Genomic DNA, 19,868 nt, shown 5'->3' on the forward strand with positions numbered 1-19,868 from the left:
GCATTTCCTGCCTCCAATTTCTGAGGTTACTATTTTGGGGCAGGCAGGCAGGCATGGCTGGGTTCATTGCCACTTGGAGATGCCCAGTGGGACGGGGCTGCCTGACTCCGGCCAGTCCAACACAGCCAGTCCCAGCTGCCCACTTTCCTGCTGCCCCCAGCTGGCATCCTGCTGAAAGGACGGGAGCCAAGCTGGAGGGAAAACCCGGCCCGGCCCATGCCGACTCAGCAGGGCCCTTCGGCAGCTGCTTTGAAGAAGAGTCCAGCTTGGTGGTGTGGACAGACGCTTTCCCGGTGGTGTCAACGGCGGTGGAGGGGCCTTGAAATCTGGATGGAGGAAGTGGTGACGTGGAGTTCCAGAAGGATCCTTGCCTGGAAAGGCTCCATGCAGCTAACGAGGGGCAGGAGGGGGGGGGAGACGCTCAGGCCGCAGAAGCAGCAGCAGCAGCAGCGCCCGGGGAGGAATCCAGTCGAGGCCAACCGCAGCCCTTTCCCTGCCAGGGAACACATGGCCCAGGATGCGGCTGCTCCCATCGAGGGGAGGGGGCTGCTGAGCACCATCTGTCAGTGGGGAGCCTGCAGGACCCCCAAAAGGGTGGGTAGCTGCTCCTATTCCTCTGGGCCTTTGCCACTCGGGCAGAGCAGAAGTCTCAGCCAGCAGAGGCCCCTGGGGGCCCCTCCGTGAGAGCCGCTGGCCGGTGTGGCAGAGGAGAGGCAGGGGGCTCCTGCTCATCCACAGGGGGGCTCTCCCGCTGCCAGCCTACATGGAGCAGGGCGGGGCATTGCCTCCAAGGACAGCCAAAGGCCCTCTGCTCTGCGGCCCTGCCTGGCTCCTGCCCCGACTGCTAACCCTGGCTGTGGGGTGGCAGCCACAAACCCTGCTGCAGCAGGACTGGGCATCAGGCGCTGGCCAGACTGGCACAGTCAGATGCAGATCGACTAGTTGCCCAGTGCAGCCCTCAAATAACACGGCTGGTTTTGCTGGGGAGGCCGCAGCACCAGCCCAGCTGATTTGGGCAGTTTATGGTCACAAGACAAAGGTTGCTTCTAGATTGCGTCCAAAATGCCATTTGGGGCATCTGCTTTTTCCTTTGCTCTCCCTCCCCCCTTGAAACGAAGAGGATCACTTGTGGGGGGCCCTGCTCCACCTGGGAGTTACCCCAAATCCCTTCCCTTCTCTGGGCCTTTGGGCTCCTCTGCCTCTTTCTGTGGCTCTGGTCTCCTTTAAAGGAATTCTGAACTCTTTGGTGTCAACCCTTGGGGACATCCTGTGTTGCTGATGTTCCCTTTCTGCCCTGTTAAGGCTGCTTTCATCTCTGGCTTTATGGTGTTGATTTTGACTGGCTGCGTGTGGATTTGGATTCGGCTGAAGAGGGGCTGATCACTGCAGGCCCCTTTGAGAACTATCGGCTGCCAAGGAGGAGAATCAGGCTTGGAAGTCATTACCGGGGAATCTTGGGGGGCTGCCAGATTCCAAGCGAGTCCTGGGACGCTATTATCCTCCCCCAACTCTCCCGCAGACTCGGACACGGGAACTGCTGATCCCAGGAATTTGGTCAGGAAGCTGCCTGTGGACTCCTTTTGGGAGGCCTGGAGGAGCTGCCCGGATGAAACGCTGACACTGCGAGCCATTTGCTGCAGCCTCTCCTCGGGGGGGAGGAGGAGGAGGGAAGGGCCTCTTCGCGGCCTCCCCTTTCCAGTGCCACCTTTTCCCCTACAGGACACCCCACACACACACACACCAGCCTCCTCCCCTCGTGAGACATGGGACACGCCAGAGGATGCTGCCTCCCATGGGGTGGGGGGAGAAGCTCCACTTGGGGGGCACTTTGACACTGGTGTGTCTGGAGGCTCCCCTCCTCTTCCTGGGGAATGGTTTATGCAGAGCACCTGGACAAGGAGGGGGGCGGCTGGGAAATGGCTTTCTCAGGGAGGAGCCCACTCAGCAGAGTCCCCAGCAAAAGGGTGCCCGGGTGGCAGATCCAAAGGAAGTCCTTTTCCCACAGGACACACAGCGGGGGATTCAGTGGCTCACTTGCAAAGATCCAGAAAAAGGCCGCCATATTAAGTGATACAATCAAACCAAGGTCAAAACTACTGAAGCCCCAACTGTTAAACACAGGCAGCCCCATCACTTCCCTGGGATACTCAGACAAGCAAAATGGGCCAGTAAGACTGAACTGGCCCAGAGGCTGGCCTGGGGGTCACAGGGGAGCCTGCAAATCCCGAGCATCAGGCTAGATGACCTCTAAGGACCCCATGGCTTTAGACAGACCGACTCTCCCCACCTCGGTTGCCTACAATACCTCCGACTCTGGTGCACAGAGGAGCAAGAGAGTCAGCGCTGCAGCTTCCCTTCCTTCCTTACTACGGGGTCGTGTGACTCCAAGTCCCAGGTCGGCATTTTAAGAGACCCAGGACGGAGGGAGGAGGGAGGGAGGGAGGCTGCCTCTCGGGCGGGTCTCTTTTCTCGCTCCTCCCGCTCCCTGCTCGGTTGCAGCAACCTGTGACGCTTCCCTTCGCTGGTGCTTTAAATACAGGGAGGAGGAAAGCGGAGGGTCGCAGCGGACCCAAAGCCCGGCAGCCGTCGCCTTTCCTTGGTCTCGGGTAAGTGCCTCCCGGTGCCTCTGCAACGACGGCGGCCTGTTCCCAGGGCTGGCGGCGGGGCGGGGCGGTGGGTGGGTGGGGGAATTCTTCCTTTCGCCTTTCCCTTTGCTGCTCGCGGGGAACCGAACCGTTAGACTGCGAGACAGACGCCAAACCGAGAAAGCGCTTCAAACAAAGAGAACAAAAGTGATGGGAACCCCCCCCGCTCTCCGGGTTGCTGGGCGCGGGGGTGGGCGTGGGAGGGAGGGGATGCTAAATTCTTTCGGCAAACGAGACCCCCGCCCCGAAGCGCTCCTGGAGTGCCGAAGAGGGCGGGACTCGGAGACAAGCCCGTCCTGCACCGCCAACTGCTTCCATATGGCCGAGGCAAAGCTGCGGCGCGGCCAGATTCCTTCCTCGGGGAACCGGCGGGGGGCTGATCTGGCCCAGCTGCCGCCGCAGGGAAAGTTCTGGCGTGGAGGACTCGCGCACGTCCAAAGCTTGCGGGCCGGGGGGGGGGTGTGGTAGGGGGAGCAGCTCGGGATTCTTCCCAGAGGGATGCTCTCGAGAGCGCGGGCGGGGTGGGTGGGTGGGTGGGCGACCTGGACGCCACTCCCTCGTAGCTCTCCGGGAGAGGAAGGGCCTGCTGGAGATGCCCTGGCCGAGAGCACAAGCAACCAGCGGCCTCTGCGGCCTCTGCGGCCCGGGTAGCTGAGTGCCTGAGGCCCTTCTGCCGTTCGGCCGACGTCTGCTTCCCGCGGAGTAGTTCCCAGACGGGGCTTTCTCCCCGCGACTCGATTCCGCGCGCACAGCGGGCGATGGGATGGCGGGGTTGGTTGGTCAGGGAAAGGACTCCGCGTGTTCAGAGAGACGCGCTGGCCGTGTTCGCACAGCGCTCCTGACCTCAGACAGGCTTCGCAACTCGGTTCGCACAACAGGTAAGTGTGGGGAGTCTTCACTTGGATGTCTACTGTGTGAAACGTAGTTTGATCGATTCGGGATCAAGGGGTTTAACCCGAATCGATCAAACTACGAGAGAGAGAGAGAGAGAGCGCGCGAATTCAGGAATCAGATAGAACGGTTCCTGCGGATGCAGCCGAAGGGCAGCGACAGCATCGCGGGCGAACGGTACCGAGCGGTGCGAGGGTCCAGGCGGGGTAGCCCCCCCTCTCGGGCCACCCGGACATCGCGAGCCGAGCGTTTGAAGCACACGACGCCCCGGGGGCGGCCGCTTTTGCGGGTTCGCTCTGCGCTCAGCAGTTCCCATGACCTCACGCGTCGTGAATGCGGTCCCGGGTGTGTGTCTGGGGGACGGGACTGCTCCGATGCCTCCCCCGTCCGCTTGCCCTCTCCCTCCCCGCACTACAGGCTGGCTAGTCCAAAATCGGCCTGATGGGCTGTAATTATGGTGACCGCAAAAGCTTCGCTCAGCGTTTCCAGCGGAAGGCGATTATGGGCTGGCGGGGAAGGCGCGTTGGAAAGGACAGCCAGACTGGGAAAGTGGGCATGGCCAGGCCTCTGAGATGGGGGCTTCTGTCTCCGCCGCCCCCTCTCTTGTTCTGCGCTCCGGGAAGAGGCATCCATCCCTCAGGAGTCCCGCCAGAGACCAGCTGCGGTCCCTTCGCCCAGATTCTCCTGCTAGACCCGCGCATCATAAGACAAGGACCGTTGCTGTCCGAGCAGAGGTTCGGAGAAGTTTCGGTCAAGGGGGCAGGCAGAGCTTGGCCGTCTCCCGGAGAGGAAAGGGCCCCCCCCGTCCCTTGCCCAAAGCTCAGGAGCCCCTCCCGTCAGCAGAGCGCAGGGTTGGTCCGTGAGCCTTCTCCGTTGTCTTTGCTGAAATTCCTCTTGCCGATTTCTACTTGTGGTTCCAGGTCGTCTGGTTCCGTCTCAATCTTGACCCTGCCCTCTAACTGTCCCCTCCGGTTTGTGTCCGGAGTAAATCGGGCAATCTGATTTTCTAACGGCCCCCATTCCGCTGTAAAGATGGAAGTTCCCCTTGTCCGGTCGTATCTGACTCCAGGGGGCGCTGCTCATCTCCGTTTCTTGCCCAAGGGAGCCCCCGTTGTCCCGGAAGACACTTCCCGTGGTCATGTGGCCAGCACGATGATACATCGAGGTGCACGGGACTCTGTTCCCTTCCCACCGAAGTGGTCCCCATTTATTCGCATTTGCATGTCAGGAGGGCTGGAACTGGGCAAGAACGGGGGTCCACACCCCGTCAGGCAGCACTCGGGCCTCGAACCCAAGCGGGCAACTTTCCAGCTGGGTTCTACTGATAGGCAGTTCCTCGGGTTTGCGCAATCGCTGCCCACGTGAGCACATTTTGCCCTGGTCTGCCACCGAGCGTGGTTCTTCCAAGCCACGGATGTTCCCTGTGGTTCCGCCCTCTCATTCCGGGCCCAAAAGATGGAAGTATCAGCGGTCTTCCATCCCTCTCCGAGACTGGCTCTTGTTTGCCACGTCTCTACTTTTGAGCCATTCGGCTTTCGTGGGCTGAGGGTGGTGGGTCTTCTCCCCTTGCTGCCCTTAGTAGATCTCGGCCCCTCCCCTCCCCCCCAAGCCAGGGCTAAGGAAAGGCTTAACCAACCAAGCTGTGTTCCCCAAACCAACCTCGCTCGGCTGAAATCCACTCCCTCAGGCGGCCTGACTAATGCAGAGCCTTCCATGGTGAGGGGCAGAGGGGGGGTGGGGATATAGAGACAGGCGGAGCCCTTGGAGGCCGAGTGCTCAGAACCTGGGCTAGGATGGGGGGGGGAAGGGGCGCAGCAGAGCCAGGCAGAAAACCCCCTCCCTGCAATTTGGCTACCATTTAGCAGCATGGGGAGGGGGGTGGGCGGAACTGCCCCGCCAGAGGCCCCAGCACCCAGGGCGGCTGCAGGGCGTGAGACGAGAGGGTACTCGCTGCTCCGCGTGGGACAGTCCAGGGTCTCACACCAGTCTCTCTTTCTCCGCAGGCAACATGACGCTCCGCTCCGTCCTGCTCCTGAGCTTCCTGCCGTCGGTCCTGGCGGGCGGCGTCTGCCCCCTCGGGTGCTCCTGCTCCAGGACGGCCCAGGTGGAGTGCTCGGGCGCTGAGCTCACGGAGATGCCCACACCGCTGCCCGCCAAGGCCATGAGCCTGCAGGTCACCAACACGCACCTGGCTGCTCTGGGCCCCGCGGCCTTCAGCAATGCCTCCCAGCTGCTCGCCCTGCGGATAGAGAAGAACCTGCTGGAGCGCCTCAGTCCCCGCGCCTTCCAGGGCCTGGCGGCGCTGCGCTACCTGAGCCTGGCCAGCAACCGGCTGCAGGAGCTGCCGCCCGACGTCTTCCGGCCCTTGGCCCGGCTGGAGGCCCTGCTGCTGTCGGGGAACCAGCTGCGCCGCATCCAGCCGGCCCACTTCGCCGGGCTGAGTGCGCTCAAGGAGCTGCAGCTGCACGGGAATCGCCTGCAGGGGCTGCCCCCGGGCGCCTTCGACCAGCTGCCCAGCCTGGCCCGCCTCAACCTGGCCCGCAACCAGCTGGTGCGCCTGCCGCCCCGCCTCTTCACGCCGCTGGCGCGCCTGCAGGTGCTACGCCTCTATGAGAACCAGCTGAGTGAGCTGGCGCCCCGGGCCTTCGGCGGCCTGGCCGAGCTGCAGGAACTGGCCCTCTACCAGAACCGGCTGCGCCAGCTCCCCGTCGGCCTCTTCGCCGGCCCGCGCAGGCTGCAGAAGCTGCTGCTGTCCGGCAACCTCCTGGAGACGCTGCCCGAGGGGCTACTGGTGGGCCTGCCCGAGCTCTCGAGGGTCTCGCTCTTCGGAAACGCCCTGCGCGAGCTGCGTCCGGGCACCTTCGGCCCTATGCCGCATCTGCGAGAACTCCGGCTGGCCGACAACCAGCTGGCCTCGCTGCCCGGCCACGCCCTGGCCAACCTCACCACGCTGCAGGTCCTCGTCCTGAGCAGGAACCGCCTCGTTTCTCTGGCGCCCGCCGCCTTTGCCGGTCTGGAGGCCCTCGAGGAGCTTCACCTGCACTCCAACCGGCTGGTCACGCTGGACGAGGCGCTCTTGCGCGACCAGACCTCGCTGCGGAACCTCTCCTTGCACAGCAACCGGCTGGCCGCCGTGCCCGCGCGGCTCTTCCAGGGGACCCCCGGCCTGCGCGCCCTTCAGCTGCAGAACAACTCATTGGAGGAGCTTCCGGTGGGCATTTTCGACGGGCTGCCGGAGCTGCGCGACCTCCAACTGCACGACAACCCCTGGCGTTGTGACGCTGCCACGCGGTGGCTTCGGCGCTGGCTGCGGGAGAACAGGTCCAGCCGCGGCAGAGAAAGCCACCACCCCCGCTGCGCCGCCCCGCCTTGGCAGCTGGGCCGCTCCCTGCTGGAGCCGGAGGCCACAACCTTCGGTCCTGGGAGCTCCGCACCGCTGGAGGGCTGGGGAACCGTCTGGAGCCGCACGGAGGCCCCTTCGGAGAGCGAGCCGACGCCGGAGACGCTGTCGCCTGGACGCTGGCAGCCGCCGCTGGATATCGAGCCTGGCAGCGCAGAGATCGCGCACGAGTTCCCGGGGGAGCTCCCCGTAGCGGGGCGAGGGGGAGGCGGGATTTGGGGCCTGACCCGCACCCAGACGGGGGTCGTTGTCACCTGCCTCGTGGTGGGCTCCGCCTTGCTCCTGGGGACGGTGCTGGCAGCGGGCGTCTACGGCTCCAGGCGGAAGCGCTCCGTCCCGGCCAAACCCTAGGTCCGCTATGGGGCTGGCCCGGTCGCGCCCTTTCTTCCAGCACCTTCACCCGCTCCACCACGTCGGCCCCGGCCCTGGCTCAGCAGCAGACCGGCGCCCCACAGCTCTCGCCGCTACTAGCCGACTTTTGCCCCGAGGATCTGTGCCCAGACGGACGCTGGCGCTCCTTCGCTCGGCCCTCCTTTGAGGCAGATTGCGCGCCTTTCAATCGAGGGACGCCCAGCCCCGGATTCGCAGCGGGACGGCTAGGAAGGCCGGGCGGTGGCCGGAACCAGCACTGGGAGGTCGGGACAGTTTGGGGCACTTAGGAAGAGGCGCCAATCCGGGCCGCACTTTCCTCACGCAGGCTGCAAGTCTGGGCTGTTCGAAGGGACGGGACCCCCATGCAAGCCCCACTCCCTCTCCAAAAAGGCGCTCGGCTCCTGAACCGTCGGTCCCAAGCGGTCGGAACCTACGCGGGTCGCCACACACCCAAGGCCGGCGAAGGGCTTCTGGGGCGGGCTGGAGTGCCCCGGGGGTGGCGCCACTCGTACGTTTCCCATAGAGGCGCAGAGAAGGTCGGCAGATTCCATCTAGGGAGGAAGACACGCGCACCCCCGACTCCGGAAGCCCCGTGGCCGCCCAGATGGGAACAGGAGAAGCCGCGCGCTGGCCTGGCAATGAGCGGTCTCGCCCTGGGTGAGAAAGGCCCGAGGCTCTCCCGCTGCCTCTCAGCCGAGGACGGCGCTCCAGGCATCCAGCTGAAGGGGACCGGGCTGCGCTTGGACGTTGCGGAATGCAGGCCGGTTTCCCAGGAGCCGTGGACGGGGAGGAGCCCGGGCGCTGTTGCGGTGGGCAGGGCCGGCTCCGGGGCGTTTGGCATTTCTGGGGAGCAGGGAATCGGGCAGAGACTCCGCCAGTGAGCCAGGAGAGGCAGAGAAGGGCGGCGCGCACCTCCTCCGGCGGCCCAGCCAGGCGGTTCGGTCGGCGAAGAGTTCCCCGCAACGACGGTAGCGCCTTGGCGGCAGAGGAGGAGGGTTGGGGCGGGTGGGGCGGGGCAGCTCTGGGAGGGAGCAGAGGAGCCTCCTGGACGGGGCTGTGGACCAGTGGCCGCCGGGCCTATTAAAGCTGCTCTTCTCGCTTCATCTCATGCCCCCCGTTTTCTGCCTTGCCTCCCCCGGGCTGGCCCAGCGTGTTAAAAACGGTTCCTTCCCCTGAGCCCCGGTGGGGGATGGGAGGGGGACGGAAGGGCGCAGAGGGAGGGGGGTCAGCACAGCATCAAGTGGGGCTGCGGGATGGGTGGAGTGGTGGGGTTCCAGATAGCAAGCACCCCCATTTCCCCTCTCCCCCCCCCCGGGTCAGCTTGAACTCGTTATCCATGGTCAATGCCAGGAGATGCACTTATGCCCCCAACCCCCCCCTCCCCATGGCTGCCAAGCCTTGCTGCGAGTTCGGCTTTACATTCAAGGTCTTGGTCTGTGCCCACCCTCCAAAATCAATCTTGGCTGCAGCTTCACCTGGTTCACACATCATGCAAACTAGATCAAGTGGATCCCCAGCAGCAGCTCTTTTTCCTATGAAGAACAGCCCCCCCCCCCCACATACACAGCACGGCTAGCCCCGCCCAGTCAGAAGGGCCCCTGGGCAGAGCGAGGGAGGGGCCGGGGAGGCGGCGGGGCCTCTACAGCCGAAGAGTGCCTGGGAGAGTCCACGCGCCCTCTGCCACGGGGGGGGGGCTCTGGGGCTGCCCTCCATCCCTGAGGCTGAGGGGCCACAGCAGTTCCAGGAAGGGGAGAGCCCCGTGCAGGCAGGCCAGAGTTCCAAAGCCGGGAAGAAGCGGTGCGGGGGTTTCCTGTGCTGCCAGCGGCAGAAGGAACTCTTTCCTCTGTAAAGCAGGAAGCGACAGAGGGAAGCGGGACTGGGGTGGACATCAGAACCACCCACAGACCCCAGGAGATAAAGAGGCGAGTTGAAAGGGGAGGAAGGAGGGAGGGCCAGTCACTTCTAAGCTGCTTTAGGCTCCCCTGCAGAAGGCCCCCTCCCCCTCCCCCCTTTTGCCACTCTTCCCGCAAGAAACAAAACATGGAAACTCCTACGCCCACCAAAAGACCCCCTCCATCCCCCGTTCCTTTTCTCCTCTCTTGCCCCGGGTTCTGTCTGGCCAGGTAAGCGAAGAGGCTTTCCCGGCTTCTGAAGCAGAAGGATAACCCCCCACCCCCCTCTCCCCAAAGGCTACTAGGATGCCTGCCCACCCCCCAGGCCCCTGGGGATCAGGGAAAGGCAGCCAGCCAGGGGCCTGAAGCCCAGGCATGGGGGGGGTGTGTCATAGATGGGGTGAAGGTGGCGAAAGACCACTCCTCCTCCTCCTCCCTTCCATAGGAAGGTGGGCAAGCCTTGATTGACAGGGTTCCTCAGGCATAATGGCATTCACACAACATGTTTAACCTGACAATAGCAGTTAGACTTATATACCGCTTCATAGGGCTTTCAGGCCTCTCTAAGCGGTTTACAGAGAGTCAGCATATCGCCCCCAACAATCAGGGTCCTCATTTTACCCACCTCGGAAGGATGGAAGGCTGAGTCAACCCTGAGCCGGTGAGATTTGAACCGCTGACCTGCTGATCTAGCAGTAGCCTGACTCCACTTGGTTGATAAAATCAAATGCAGGTATGCAAAGCTACAGGAAGACTCTTCTGTGCCGCGCTCACCTATCAGGGCCTGTGCTTGCTCTTGACATGACCCGGTTGTATGAACACAGCCAGCCAGAACACTGCCCCCCCCCCAAGAACCAGGCCAGGCAGGAGACTGGGAAGTGGGTTGCCCTCAGCAGGAGGTCATCCTGCTCCCTTCCTGGGCTCCAGGGTCTAGCCACCTGCCCCTCTGGGGCTCCCAAGCGCTTGGGGACTGAAGGATCTGGGAAAGCACCTGCTGGGGCTTTTCAGGTGCCTGGTGAATCGGGGCCTTCTCTCCAGTGAGGGCTGCCCAAAGGCCATGCAGCTGCCCCCAAAGTGCTCAGGTGGGATTAGAGGCCAGGCCTCAAAGCCTCTCCCCCTCCCTCCCCCGAGGGGAGGGTCCCTTGCTGCTGCAGCTGTTGATTGAGAGGCCAGTGCCCGCCCTGCTCCCCTCCCAAGGCTGCCAGCCTTTGCCCCAATCTCTGAAAGCAAAGTCCTGCAGATGCCTCTGCCCAGTGGGTCACTGACTCGGCCGCCCTGTTGACCGAGGCTGCTGGTGGAGGCTGGGGACACAGGGTGGGGGTTTCCTTGGGCAACTGGCCACGCAGAAGGTAAGTGAGCATCTGGGGAGCAGGTCCTGGGCTGTGGATTGAGGGGGGGGGGGTCCACTTGCCATGCTGGTCTGGGGAGTGATGATATTTCTCGCTCCCACTGCTGAGAATTGGCAGTCCCAGAATTCTGAGATAGGGAAACGCAGGGACGTATCTGGAAGCTCCCAATATGTAGCATTGGCAAAGCAGAAAGAGCCCCACCCCCTTCCAAGCTGGTCTCCGTTGGGCCCTTTAGCCGCAATCCTTGCGCATCGCTGTCCCGCGTGGAGGGGGGAGGGGGAACAGACTGCTGCTCCTTGTGCAGCATTCAGTGCAACTTCCAGTCGCCCCCGTCATTCCCCACCACCCCAAGTCCTCTGTATGGGATCCAGCCCCAAAGCCCATCTGCCTCCAGGGAAAATCCCGCCTGGGCCAGGGGTGCCTGTCTGCATACTGGGAAGGGTGAGGGGGGCATCCTTGGCTTCCTCTCTGCTCCCTGGAGAACCAACCAAAGGATGCCGTTACAACGGAGGCCTCCTGAACCCCCGGAAGTCTGGAAGAAGGCAACTTTAGATCAAGGGCTTAATAAATGAATCCGTTTCAGGAAGTGCCTAAATAAATAAACATCATGGAGTTGGAGGGGACTTTAAAGGCCATCTAGACCAACTACTAGTTCTGTTCATCATCCACAGGGGCTCTCCAGCCCCGAAGTCCTCCAGCAGAGAACCTTCTCCTGAGGAAGCCTGTTCCACCGGAAGAGTCAGGGAACTTCCGAGCTCCCTCCTGGGCGCTTTGACCCACCAGGTCTGGCTCTGCCCTTTGCAGCCCCCCGGGAGTCCGTCCATTCCCTTCAGGGTGGGATCGCCTCTACCTCCCCCCCAACCTTGGGTGGGCTGAGCATTCCTAGATACGTCCGGGGCTCAGCCTGTGGCTCTCTCTTCGTCTTGGTAGACCTCCTCTAAACTGGCACCAGTTGGCTGGTGCCCTTTGCCCAGAATGGGCCCAACCCCTTTGTCCTCTCCTGCTGAGCCTGGGGACACCTCTCCTCCCAAGGCTGTCCAGCTGATTGGCTGGATCTCCACCGCAGTGGACAGTGAACCTCGCCTAGAGGTCCCTTTGTCCTGGGGGGAGGGGAGGAGCAGAATCGACGGGCAGCCCCCTGCTTGCCTCCTCTTTGATAAGCAACATATTGAAAGCTCACCAATGGGTCAGGCTGGCTGAGGCGGTGGCCCTCCCTGCCTGCCACATCATCCCAGGCCCTTCTCAAGGCTTGCCCAGAGTGGTGGTGGCAGCAACATTACAATGTTTTATTCTGTCATTTTTCTATGTAATTCAAAGGGGAAAACAAGCCTAATTCCGCCCCCCCCTCACGCCTTCATTTTTTCTGCAACAACAGGCCTGTGAGGTGGGTCGGGCTGAGATAGGGACTGGCCCCAAGTCACCCAGTTGGCCTCCATGCCAAGGGACGACCTAGAACTCACCATCTCCTGGTTTCTAACCCATGGAAGAGTGGTTTGGGGATTTTCATTTCCGGTTTTTGTGTGCTTCCGGGTTTCGCTGGGCTGTGGGTGTTTGGATGACTTTGGGATTCCTGCAAAACCCCCGAGGGTCCCGCGGGTGAGTGATAGATGGAGTCCATCGGAGGGGGGGGGGCTTCTGCCACGCCTGGAGGCGATCTCTCTGCCCCTGTGACTCCTTACTCCCCGCCCCTGGGCTGCTAAGGGGGGGTTTCTTTCTCGGCTGGGTCCCGGGGAGCTGGGTGGCCTATCTCGAGACCGCCAAGGCTGGGGAAGAGCGAGGGCAGAGGCTTCTTCCAGAGCCCTCGCCCACTCCCACCCGTCTGACGGCGGCGCTTCTGCCTTTCCTCCGCAGGCCCAAACGATGCGCCCCCGGCCCGGCCTCCTCCTCCTGCTGGCCTTGGTGCTGGCCCCGCCGGCGACCGCCGCCTGCGCCCGCCTGTCCCCGTGCCGGTGCTTCGGCGGCGCCACCGTCTTCTGCTCGGGCCGAAACGTTTCGGGCGTCCCGGAGGAGCTGCCCCCCGAGGCCACCCGGCTGCTCTTCGTGGGCGCCTCGCTGAACTCCTTGCCCTGCCGCGCCTTCGTTCCGCGCAGCAACGGCAGCGCCCTGCGCCAGCTCTCCTTCCTGGACTGCCCGCTCCGGACGCTCCCGGGCTGCGCCTTGGCGGGGCTGCCGAGGCTGCGCGAGCTGGACGTCGCCCTGGCCCAGCTGGCCGGCCTCCCCCGCGGGGCCCTGCTGGGCTTGGGCTGCCTGAGCAAGCTGGCCGTCCGCTTCAGCCGGCTGGAAGCCCTGGAAGAGGGGCTCTTCGACGGCACGCCGGCGCTCCGGGCGCTGCAGCTGCAGGGCAACCGGCTGGCGGCGCTGCCCGCGGGGCTCTTCCAGCCGCTGGCCGGCCTGCAGTCGCTCTCGCTGGCCCAGAACCAGCTGACCGAGCTGCCCGCCGAGACCTTCCAGCCGCTGCTGCGCCTGCGCGAGCTCCGCCTGAGCGACAACCGCCTGACGCGCCTCCCGCCGCGGCTCTTCCGTCCCCTGGCGGCGCTGCGGGAGCTCTTCCTGGACGGGAACCGGCTGGCCGAGCTGCCCCGGGGGCTCTTCGCGGGGCTGGGCCGGCTGCGGCGGCTGCACCTGCAGCACAACGCCCTGGGCCGCCTGGAGCCCCCCGGCCTCTTGGCGGGGCTGCCCAGCCTGGCTTTTCTGCAGCTGCAGGGCAACCGGCTGGCGGCGCTGCCCGCGGGGCTCTTCCGGGGGACGCCCCGCCTGGTGGACCTCTCCCTGGCCCACAACCGCCTGCGGGAGCTGCCCGACGGGCTCTTCGGCGACCTCTCCGAGCTCTCAGTCCTCAGCCTCGCCCACAACCGGCTGGACCGCGTGGCTGCCGGGACGTTCCGTGGCCTGGACGGGCTGGGACGGCTGCAGCTGAGCCACAACTGCCTCGCCGTCCTCCCCGCGGCGGCCTTCGCCAACCTCAGCAGCCTGGAGGCCCTGGACCTGGCCCACAACCGGTTGGAGAGCCTGCCCGAGGGGCTCTTCGACGCCAACGAGGCCCTGGCCAGCCTGGCGCTGGAGGGCAACCCCTGGCGCTGCGACTGCCGCCTGGCCCCCCTGGCCGACTGGCTGAGCGATATGGACCACCCGCTTGGCGCCCGCGTCTTCTGCCGGGCCCCCGCCCCCTTGGAGGGCAGGGCTCTCCTAGCTGCCAGGGAGGAACAGCTCCTTTGCCCCTGCCAGCCTGGCAGTGCCCGCTGCCCAGGGGAAGCTCCGACTCCCACCAGAGAGACAGGCGGCCTGGACTGGGTTGCTTAGAGGCCGACGGGCACCATTCAGGGCAGACCTCCCTGCACCACCCCCCACCCGGCAAAAGAGGGCCAGGAGGAGGACGGGGTTGGGGAGCTATAGCCCCGCCTGGTGGTCTTCTACTGCACAGCAGGATCCACTCCGACAGCGCCCCCCCCCCTCTGAGCTTGACAAGGAGGGGCAGGGAGCTGCGGAGCGGTAGGCGCAGTTCAGGCAGCGCCCGTTCCAAGTGCTGCAAGATCCAAGCCAGGGAGCCGCCCGGAAGCGCTGAGGTCCCATCCTGGAGCAGCTCCTGCTACAGAGGTAGCCTCGCCCCTGTCCCGCTCCCGGCTCCGGTCCCCGGGGCTCCCTGCACAGAGCAGACCGCTGGATTCTCCTCCCTGGAGAAGCACCTCGAGGTTCCCGTTTTCCCTTTCGGCAACAGCAGACGCCGCCACCCCCGCGCGCCTCATTCCTTTTGGGGGGGGGGGGGGGGCTCTGAAGATTCTAGCTAGGCTTCCCTTGTTTCCTCCTAGTCCTTTCCCTCCCCCCTCCTTTCTTTCCCTTCCCCTCCCCCTCCTCCCATCCCATTTACTTTTCTTTCTGCAGATTTCGTTGCTATGATGGTTGCTGTCGTGATGTTTGAGGACTTTGATATCTGTGTGATTGTTGGGTACTTTTCGCAGGGGCTGAATTAAACCCAATCCGGTGTTTTATCCAACCACGGTACATGTAACATGTTTTGCTTAAACCAATAAAATCAGTCAATTATTACCTATCCCACCCTCCAAAAATCCGCATCTCTTCCTCCCCCCCCAGGGGGCTTCCAAAAGGTGGTGGGTGCAGAGAGGCCTGGCCTCCCTCGCACTGACCATTGTGTCCCTTGGGCAGGGAGGGATTGGCCTTTCCCATAAACTAGTCCTGGTCCCTGATTCCCCCCAAAGCCGCTCTCCCCAGTTTGGCCCCATGGGGTTCTGAGGGCCAGTCTGGGAACAGCAAAGGAGCCCCTTGCAGGGCCTCTGCTAGCAAAAATGGGGCACGGGTGGGGCTCGAGCACCCCCCCCCAAACCACTTTCAGCCTCCGCAGTGGTCCAGGAGTCTTTGACTCAAAAGGGAGGAAAAGTAAAATATTTTACATTTCATGCTTGTGGGATTCTGCTATTTTCACCCATGTCAACAATGTGTATCGTTCTGATCTTCCTGTGGAGTCAGTTTCTTGATCTGGCCTCTCTCTCTCATAAGGTGAATCAAGCAGAGCAAGTAAGTATTAAAAAAAATCACAAATATATGCCTCTCTATTTTTACACGTTTATAAAGCCATGTCTGTAGAGGTGCAGTCCCGTGTCATGCCCACCGTGGCCACCCCCAGCCCTCCAGGGTCAAACCCAATCCTGATTTGGCCCTCAATGAAACTGAGTTTGACGCTCTAAAAGAACCCAAGCGGACAGCTGTCTTCAAGGAGTATAAATCCTTCCATCCCCCACCATCCAGTCAGAGCTGAAGAAGCTTCTGGGAGGAGAAGCGAAACGTCTTCAAAGAAAAAAGTCCAGTTGCCTCTTGACAAAAGCACTTCCGGGACGACCTGGATGACGAAGAGCCTCTATAGACACGAGTGCAGGGAATGTGTCAGGGGGCTGGCCCTGCTTCTGGGAAGATGGGGGCACCCTTGACTAGGGGGTGTCTCTCTCCCCTTCTGCTCAGCTTTGGCAGCACCAGCCTCCTGCCATCTCAGGGGGTCTCCACACTGTGGAGAGTGGGTGCCAAGCGAAGGGCACTCCTCCTGCCAAGGGAGGGGCAGCTGAGCCCCAATGTGCCCTCGGGGGGAAGAGAACAGAGCCACCAGCGGTGACTCCTGGGGCTGCCAAGCGCCTCTCGCAGCTTATCAGACCAAAGCAGAGAGCAAAAGGTGCCTTGGGTTACATGCAGATCTCCTCCACCCTTCTGGGACATAAGATAAGGGAGATAAGGGCCACCTATCCCTCAGAGGCCCATCTGGATCAGGGGCAGATTCTCCGGGGAGGTGAGTGGCGCCTTCTCAAGACCTCCTGCTGCCCTGGCCAGGAAGGATTTCCGGGGGCTGCTCAGCCAACAGGTGCGTCCTCTTAGCCGCCACATCAGAGACCTGCGGGGAGGCCCTGGAGGGAAGGGTGGGCAGTCGGTGTTCCCTTTGCAGGGCCAAAATGCTCCCTTTTGGTCTGGCTGTGACTGCAGCAGCAGAGAGCAAGTGAGGGGGGGGGGGAGCCCTGCGGTGTCCCCACAGGTATTGGTCCCATTGACCAATGACTTGCAAGAATTAAAACAGCAGGTTGAGGACCTGTCAGAAGGGTCGAAGAATTGATTCAAGGGGTCCTAGAAATTAGGACGCTGCAGTGCAGGGAAGGTTGGTGGGCACAGGGAATACTTTGAGAAAGGCTCAGGGCTGTTGGTCTCTTCCAGCATGTGGCTCAGGGCCACCATCCTCCTCCTCCTCCTCTTCCTCCAGACCAGCCAAGGGAACCAGCAGAGTTGCAGTGGCATTCCGAACGGGAGCTGCCCCTATCAAGACGTCTACACCAAGACCCGAGATATCACAGAGATCCCCAAGTCAGTAGCTCCCATTATCACCGAAATGTTCTTTGTGGAGACCAGCATTGTAGAAATCAGGCAGGGAGCCTTTGCGAACATGTCTAACCTAGTGAAAATTGAATTTATAAACAGCAAGATTAAGAGAGTCGAAGTGGGAGCTTTTGATCACTTGGGGAAACTGACGGATTTGGAAATAACGGGAGCTGAGTTAGGGGATCTCCCGGTGGGCACCTTCCGGTCCCTGGATCGCCTGCGCAAGGTGAACCTGAGGGACTCCCAGATGAGGAGGGTTGAGAAGGGGCTCTTCGAGGGTCTTGGGGATTTGGAAGAGCTTTACCTGCATCGGAATGAAATTGCGTCTCTCCCCGATGGAGTTTTTGACGGGCTCCCTAAACTCTCCTTGTTACATTTGGCGTCAAACCAGCTCTCCAATTTCCCACGGGATGTTTTCCAGCAACTGAGCCAGTTGAAGACTCTCCGATTGCAGGATAACCAGATTGGGAGCCTGGCGGAGGGGACCCTGGACAGCCTGCAGGAGCTGGTGGAGCTCAATCTTGAGAGCAACAGGCTCCAGGCTCTCCCGCCCAACTTGCTAAGACGGCTGGTCAACCTGGAGAAGATTTTTCTGGACAAGAACTCGATTGACGTTCTCCCAGAGGAGACCTTCCTTGGGCTGAGCAAAGTGAAGCAGCTGAGGGTGGCTTCCAACTGCTTGAAAGCTTTCCCGCCCTTGGGGGCCATGCGGCTGCTGAAGGAGCTGGACCTGAGCAGGAACAAGATCTCCTCCCTGGAGCATTTGACTTCCCTCCCCGCCCTGACGACTCTTAAGCTCCAAGGAAACCTCCTGGAGGCCATCCCCACCGGTCAGTTTGACCACCTGGGAAAACTCACTTCCCTGCATCTTGGAGACAATCCGTGGAGGTGTGACTGCCACCTTCTCTACCTTCACCAGTGGATAAGCGCTAATGCCAAAAGAATCAAGGATGCCAAAAAGTTAACCTGCAGGAGCCCAGGAGGCCTGGCTGGCAAGAATGTGATCTCGCTGTCAAAGGACCAGCTGGTCTGTTTAACAACCACACCCGTTTTAGCCACCTTCAAAGCCACCCGGGTGCCCACTTCTTCTCCATCTGCCACCCCAGCAAGGAGAAGCACAGCTGGGGCTGCAGCTCAGCCCCCCATGCTGCAGGAGGCCCCCACCACGTCTCAGGCCTCAGCCACCATTCCTCAGACCCATCCTGCGAAAAGCACCCAAATCCTGATGACCAGCAGCTCCCCCACGAGCACCCAAACCCCAACCTCAAGCTCCCCCCTCGCCCCCCCTCAGAGTCCCACCTCAGCCAGGACAAGTCCTGAAGCCGCAACATCCACATGTTCCTCAACCACAAAGAAAGATACCGTCACTGTCTTTGAGATTCCTTCCACAACCCATGAAATATTTCCCACGACTTCTCCAGCCAAAAGCAAAGAAGCCACAACTGTCACTGAATTGCCTTCCACAATGCTTCAAGCCACAACTTCCATGAGTTTTCCAGCCACAACCGAAGACGCCACAACTGCCACTGAATTGCCTTCCACAACGCTTCAAGCCACAACTTCCACGACTTCTCCAGCCACAACCGAAGACGCCACAACTGTCACTGAATTGCCTTCCACAACGCTTCAAGCCACAACTTCCATGAGTTCTCCAGCCAAAAGCAAAGACGCCACAACTGCCACTGAATTGCCTTCCACAACGCTTCAAGCCACAACTTCCACGACTTCTCCAGCCAAAAGCAAAGAAGCCACAACTGCCACTGAATTGCCTTCCACAACGCTTCAAGCCACAACTTCCACGACTTCTCCAGCCACAACCGAAGACGCCACAACTGTCACTGAATTGCCTTCCACAACGCTTCAAGCCACAACTTCCATGAGTTCTCCAGCCAAAAGCAAAGACGCCACAACTGCCACTGAATTGCCTTCCACAACGCTTCAAGCCACAACTTCCATGAGTTCTCCAGCCAAAAGCAAAGACGCCACAACTGCCACTGAATTGCCTTCCACAACGCTTCAAGCCACAACTTCCACGACTTCTCCAGCCAAAAGCAAAGAAGCCACAACTGCCACTGAATTGCCTTCCACGCCGCTTCAAGCCACAACTTCCATGAGTTCTCCAGCCACAACCCCAAATGCCACAGCCATCTCTGAGATTTCTTCCATAAGCCACCAGTTCACCTCTTGTACAGATACTCCGACCACAGAGGATGAACCGGGGACCCGAACCACGGAGGCCACTGTGCCCTGGCGCACTCCCACCAAGGCAGCCCCCACTGCTCTGACTAACATCAGCTCAGCAAGAACCTTTGAACAGTTTACAGTCCCCAAGAGATCCACAGAAAGCCAGGATCCACCCACCGGCAGTCCTGGGATCACCACGTCATCCGTGTGTAGCTCCAGACCCTCCGTGCCGGCCCCACCCACCGGCCCCACAGCCCCCAGGGCGACCCTGGCACAGACGCCCCTTCCATCTGCAGCAGAGCGCCCTTCCCCTTCTCTCCCTCCTTTGCCCCCGAGTGTGGGGAGCCCCCTTCCCCCCAGCCGACCTGCTCCTCTGCCACAGCACCAGCCCTGGGACTTCCTGCTGAGCTCCAACTCCCGCTACTGCCCAGTGTTCCTCTGGCTTTATCTCTCCATGCTCTCGGTGGCCGTCTTCTGTGCAGCCGTCCTCGGGCGCCTGGCATACGTGCTCCACAAGGCCACCGAGTCGGTCCAGTTGCCTTCCAGGCCAGTGAGGCTGGTGCAGGTCAAGGCCAGGCGAGGGAGGGAGTGAAGGGGGGTGGCAGGAAAGCAGCCATCTCAACTCTGGCCTCCTGGGACACCCACTGAGGGCCTGGGCAGAGTGGCCTGCGCTGGGCTGCTTCTCCTTAATACTGCCCCCTCCTGGACCCCAAGATGGGGAAACTGAGTCTGCCAGCTGTAGCCCTACCTGGAACAGGAGGGCCTTTCTTCTCCTCTCCACCATGTGGTGGGGCTGTTATAATGCACTTGTGGTAGATCTCTCATACCACAGACGTGGGACCTCTGAGATTCCCCCCCCCTCGCCCCACTACCTATGAACTGCTGAAGGGGCCCACTCCCCCACCGCCTCAGGAAACCTTTAAAGCCAGCTGGGTTAACCCTGAATGGCGACAGGAGGAAGAATGGGAGGGGCATTGGGGGCCGAGGGAAGCAGGCTGCTTCTATTCCCTGGCCAAGGGTATCTGGGGGCCTTCCTAAGGAGGAGGTCGCAGAGGTGGGCTTATCTCAAATCCTCCAAGCCCAGGCTGTAATTCCACCGGGTCTGCCTGTCTCTTTGCAATGCAGCCCAGGAGGCAAAAGATAAGTAAGATCTGGTTCCCCTTTTGGATCAAGGCTCCAAAGGGTTTTCAGCAAGCACCATAGCCGTGTGTGGAGGGCTCCGGGCGTATCGCACGCATGCTAATAAAAAGAGTGTGGTATCTTCAAA

At 61.8% G+C, this 19,868-nt stretch overlaps 3 protein-coding genes across 3 annotated transcripts; all 3 read left to right on the forward strand.

Moving 5' to 3' along the window:
• The first annotated feature begins 2,568 nt into the window (after positions 1 to 2,568).
• Positions 2,569 to 7,308, forward strand: LOC106557304 (uncharacterized). Its single transcript, XM_014076520.2, has 2 exons — positions 2,569 to 2,606; positions 5,540 to 7,308. The coding sequence occupies exon 2, from the start codon at positions 5,545 to 5,547 to the stop codon at positions 7,285 to 7,287; it is 1,743 nt and encodes a 580-aa protein (XP_013931995.2). The 5' UTR covers positions 2,569 to 2,606; positions 5,540 to 5,544; the 3' UTR covers positions 7,288 to 7,308.
• Positions 7,309 to 12,409: 5,101 nt separating this feature from the next.
• LOC148043398 (uncharacterized) lies at positions 12,410 to 13,993 on the forward strand. Its single transcript, XM_087726030.1, has one exon. The coding sequence runs from the start codon at positions 12,410 to 12,412 to the stop codon at positions 13,847 to 13,849; it is 1,440 nt and encodes a 479-aa protein (XP_087582156.1). The 3' UTR covers positions 13,850 to 13,993.
• Positions 13,994 to 15,856: 1,863 nt separating this feature from the next.
• Positions 15,857 to 19,868, forward strand: LOC148043399 (uncharacterized). The gene is made up of 2 exons (XM_087724979.1): positions 15,857 to 15,911; positions 16,256 to 19,868. Exon 2 carries the CDS (start codon positions 16,257 to 16,259, stop codon positions 19,191 to 19,193), a length of 2,937 nt encoding a protein of 978 aa, XP_087581105.1. The 5' UTR covers positions 15,857 to 15,911; position 16,256; the 3' UTR covers positions 19,194 to 19,868.

This window comes from Thamnophis sirtalis, unplaced genomic scaffold (assembly GCF_051295495.1).
Source record: "Thamnophis sirtalis isolate CommonGarterSnake01/CBP01778 unplaced genomic scaffold, rThaSir2_p1.2 scaffold_11, whole genome shotgun sequence".
NCBI lineage: Eukaryota > Metazoa > Chordata > Lepidosauria > Squamata > Natricidae > Thamnophis > Thamnophis sirtalis.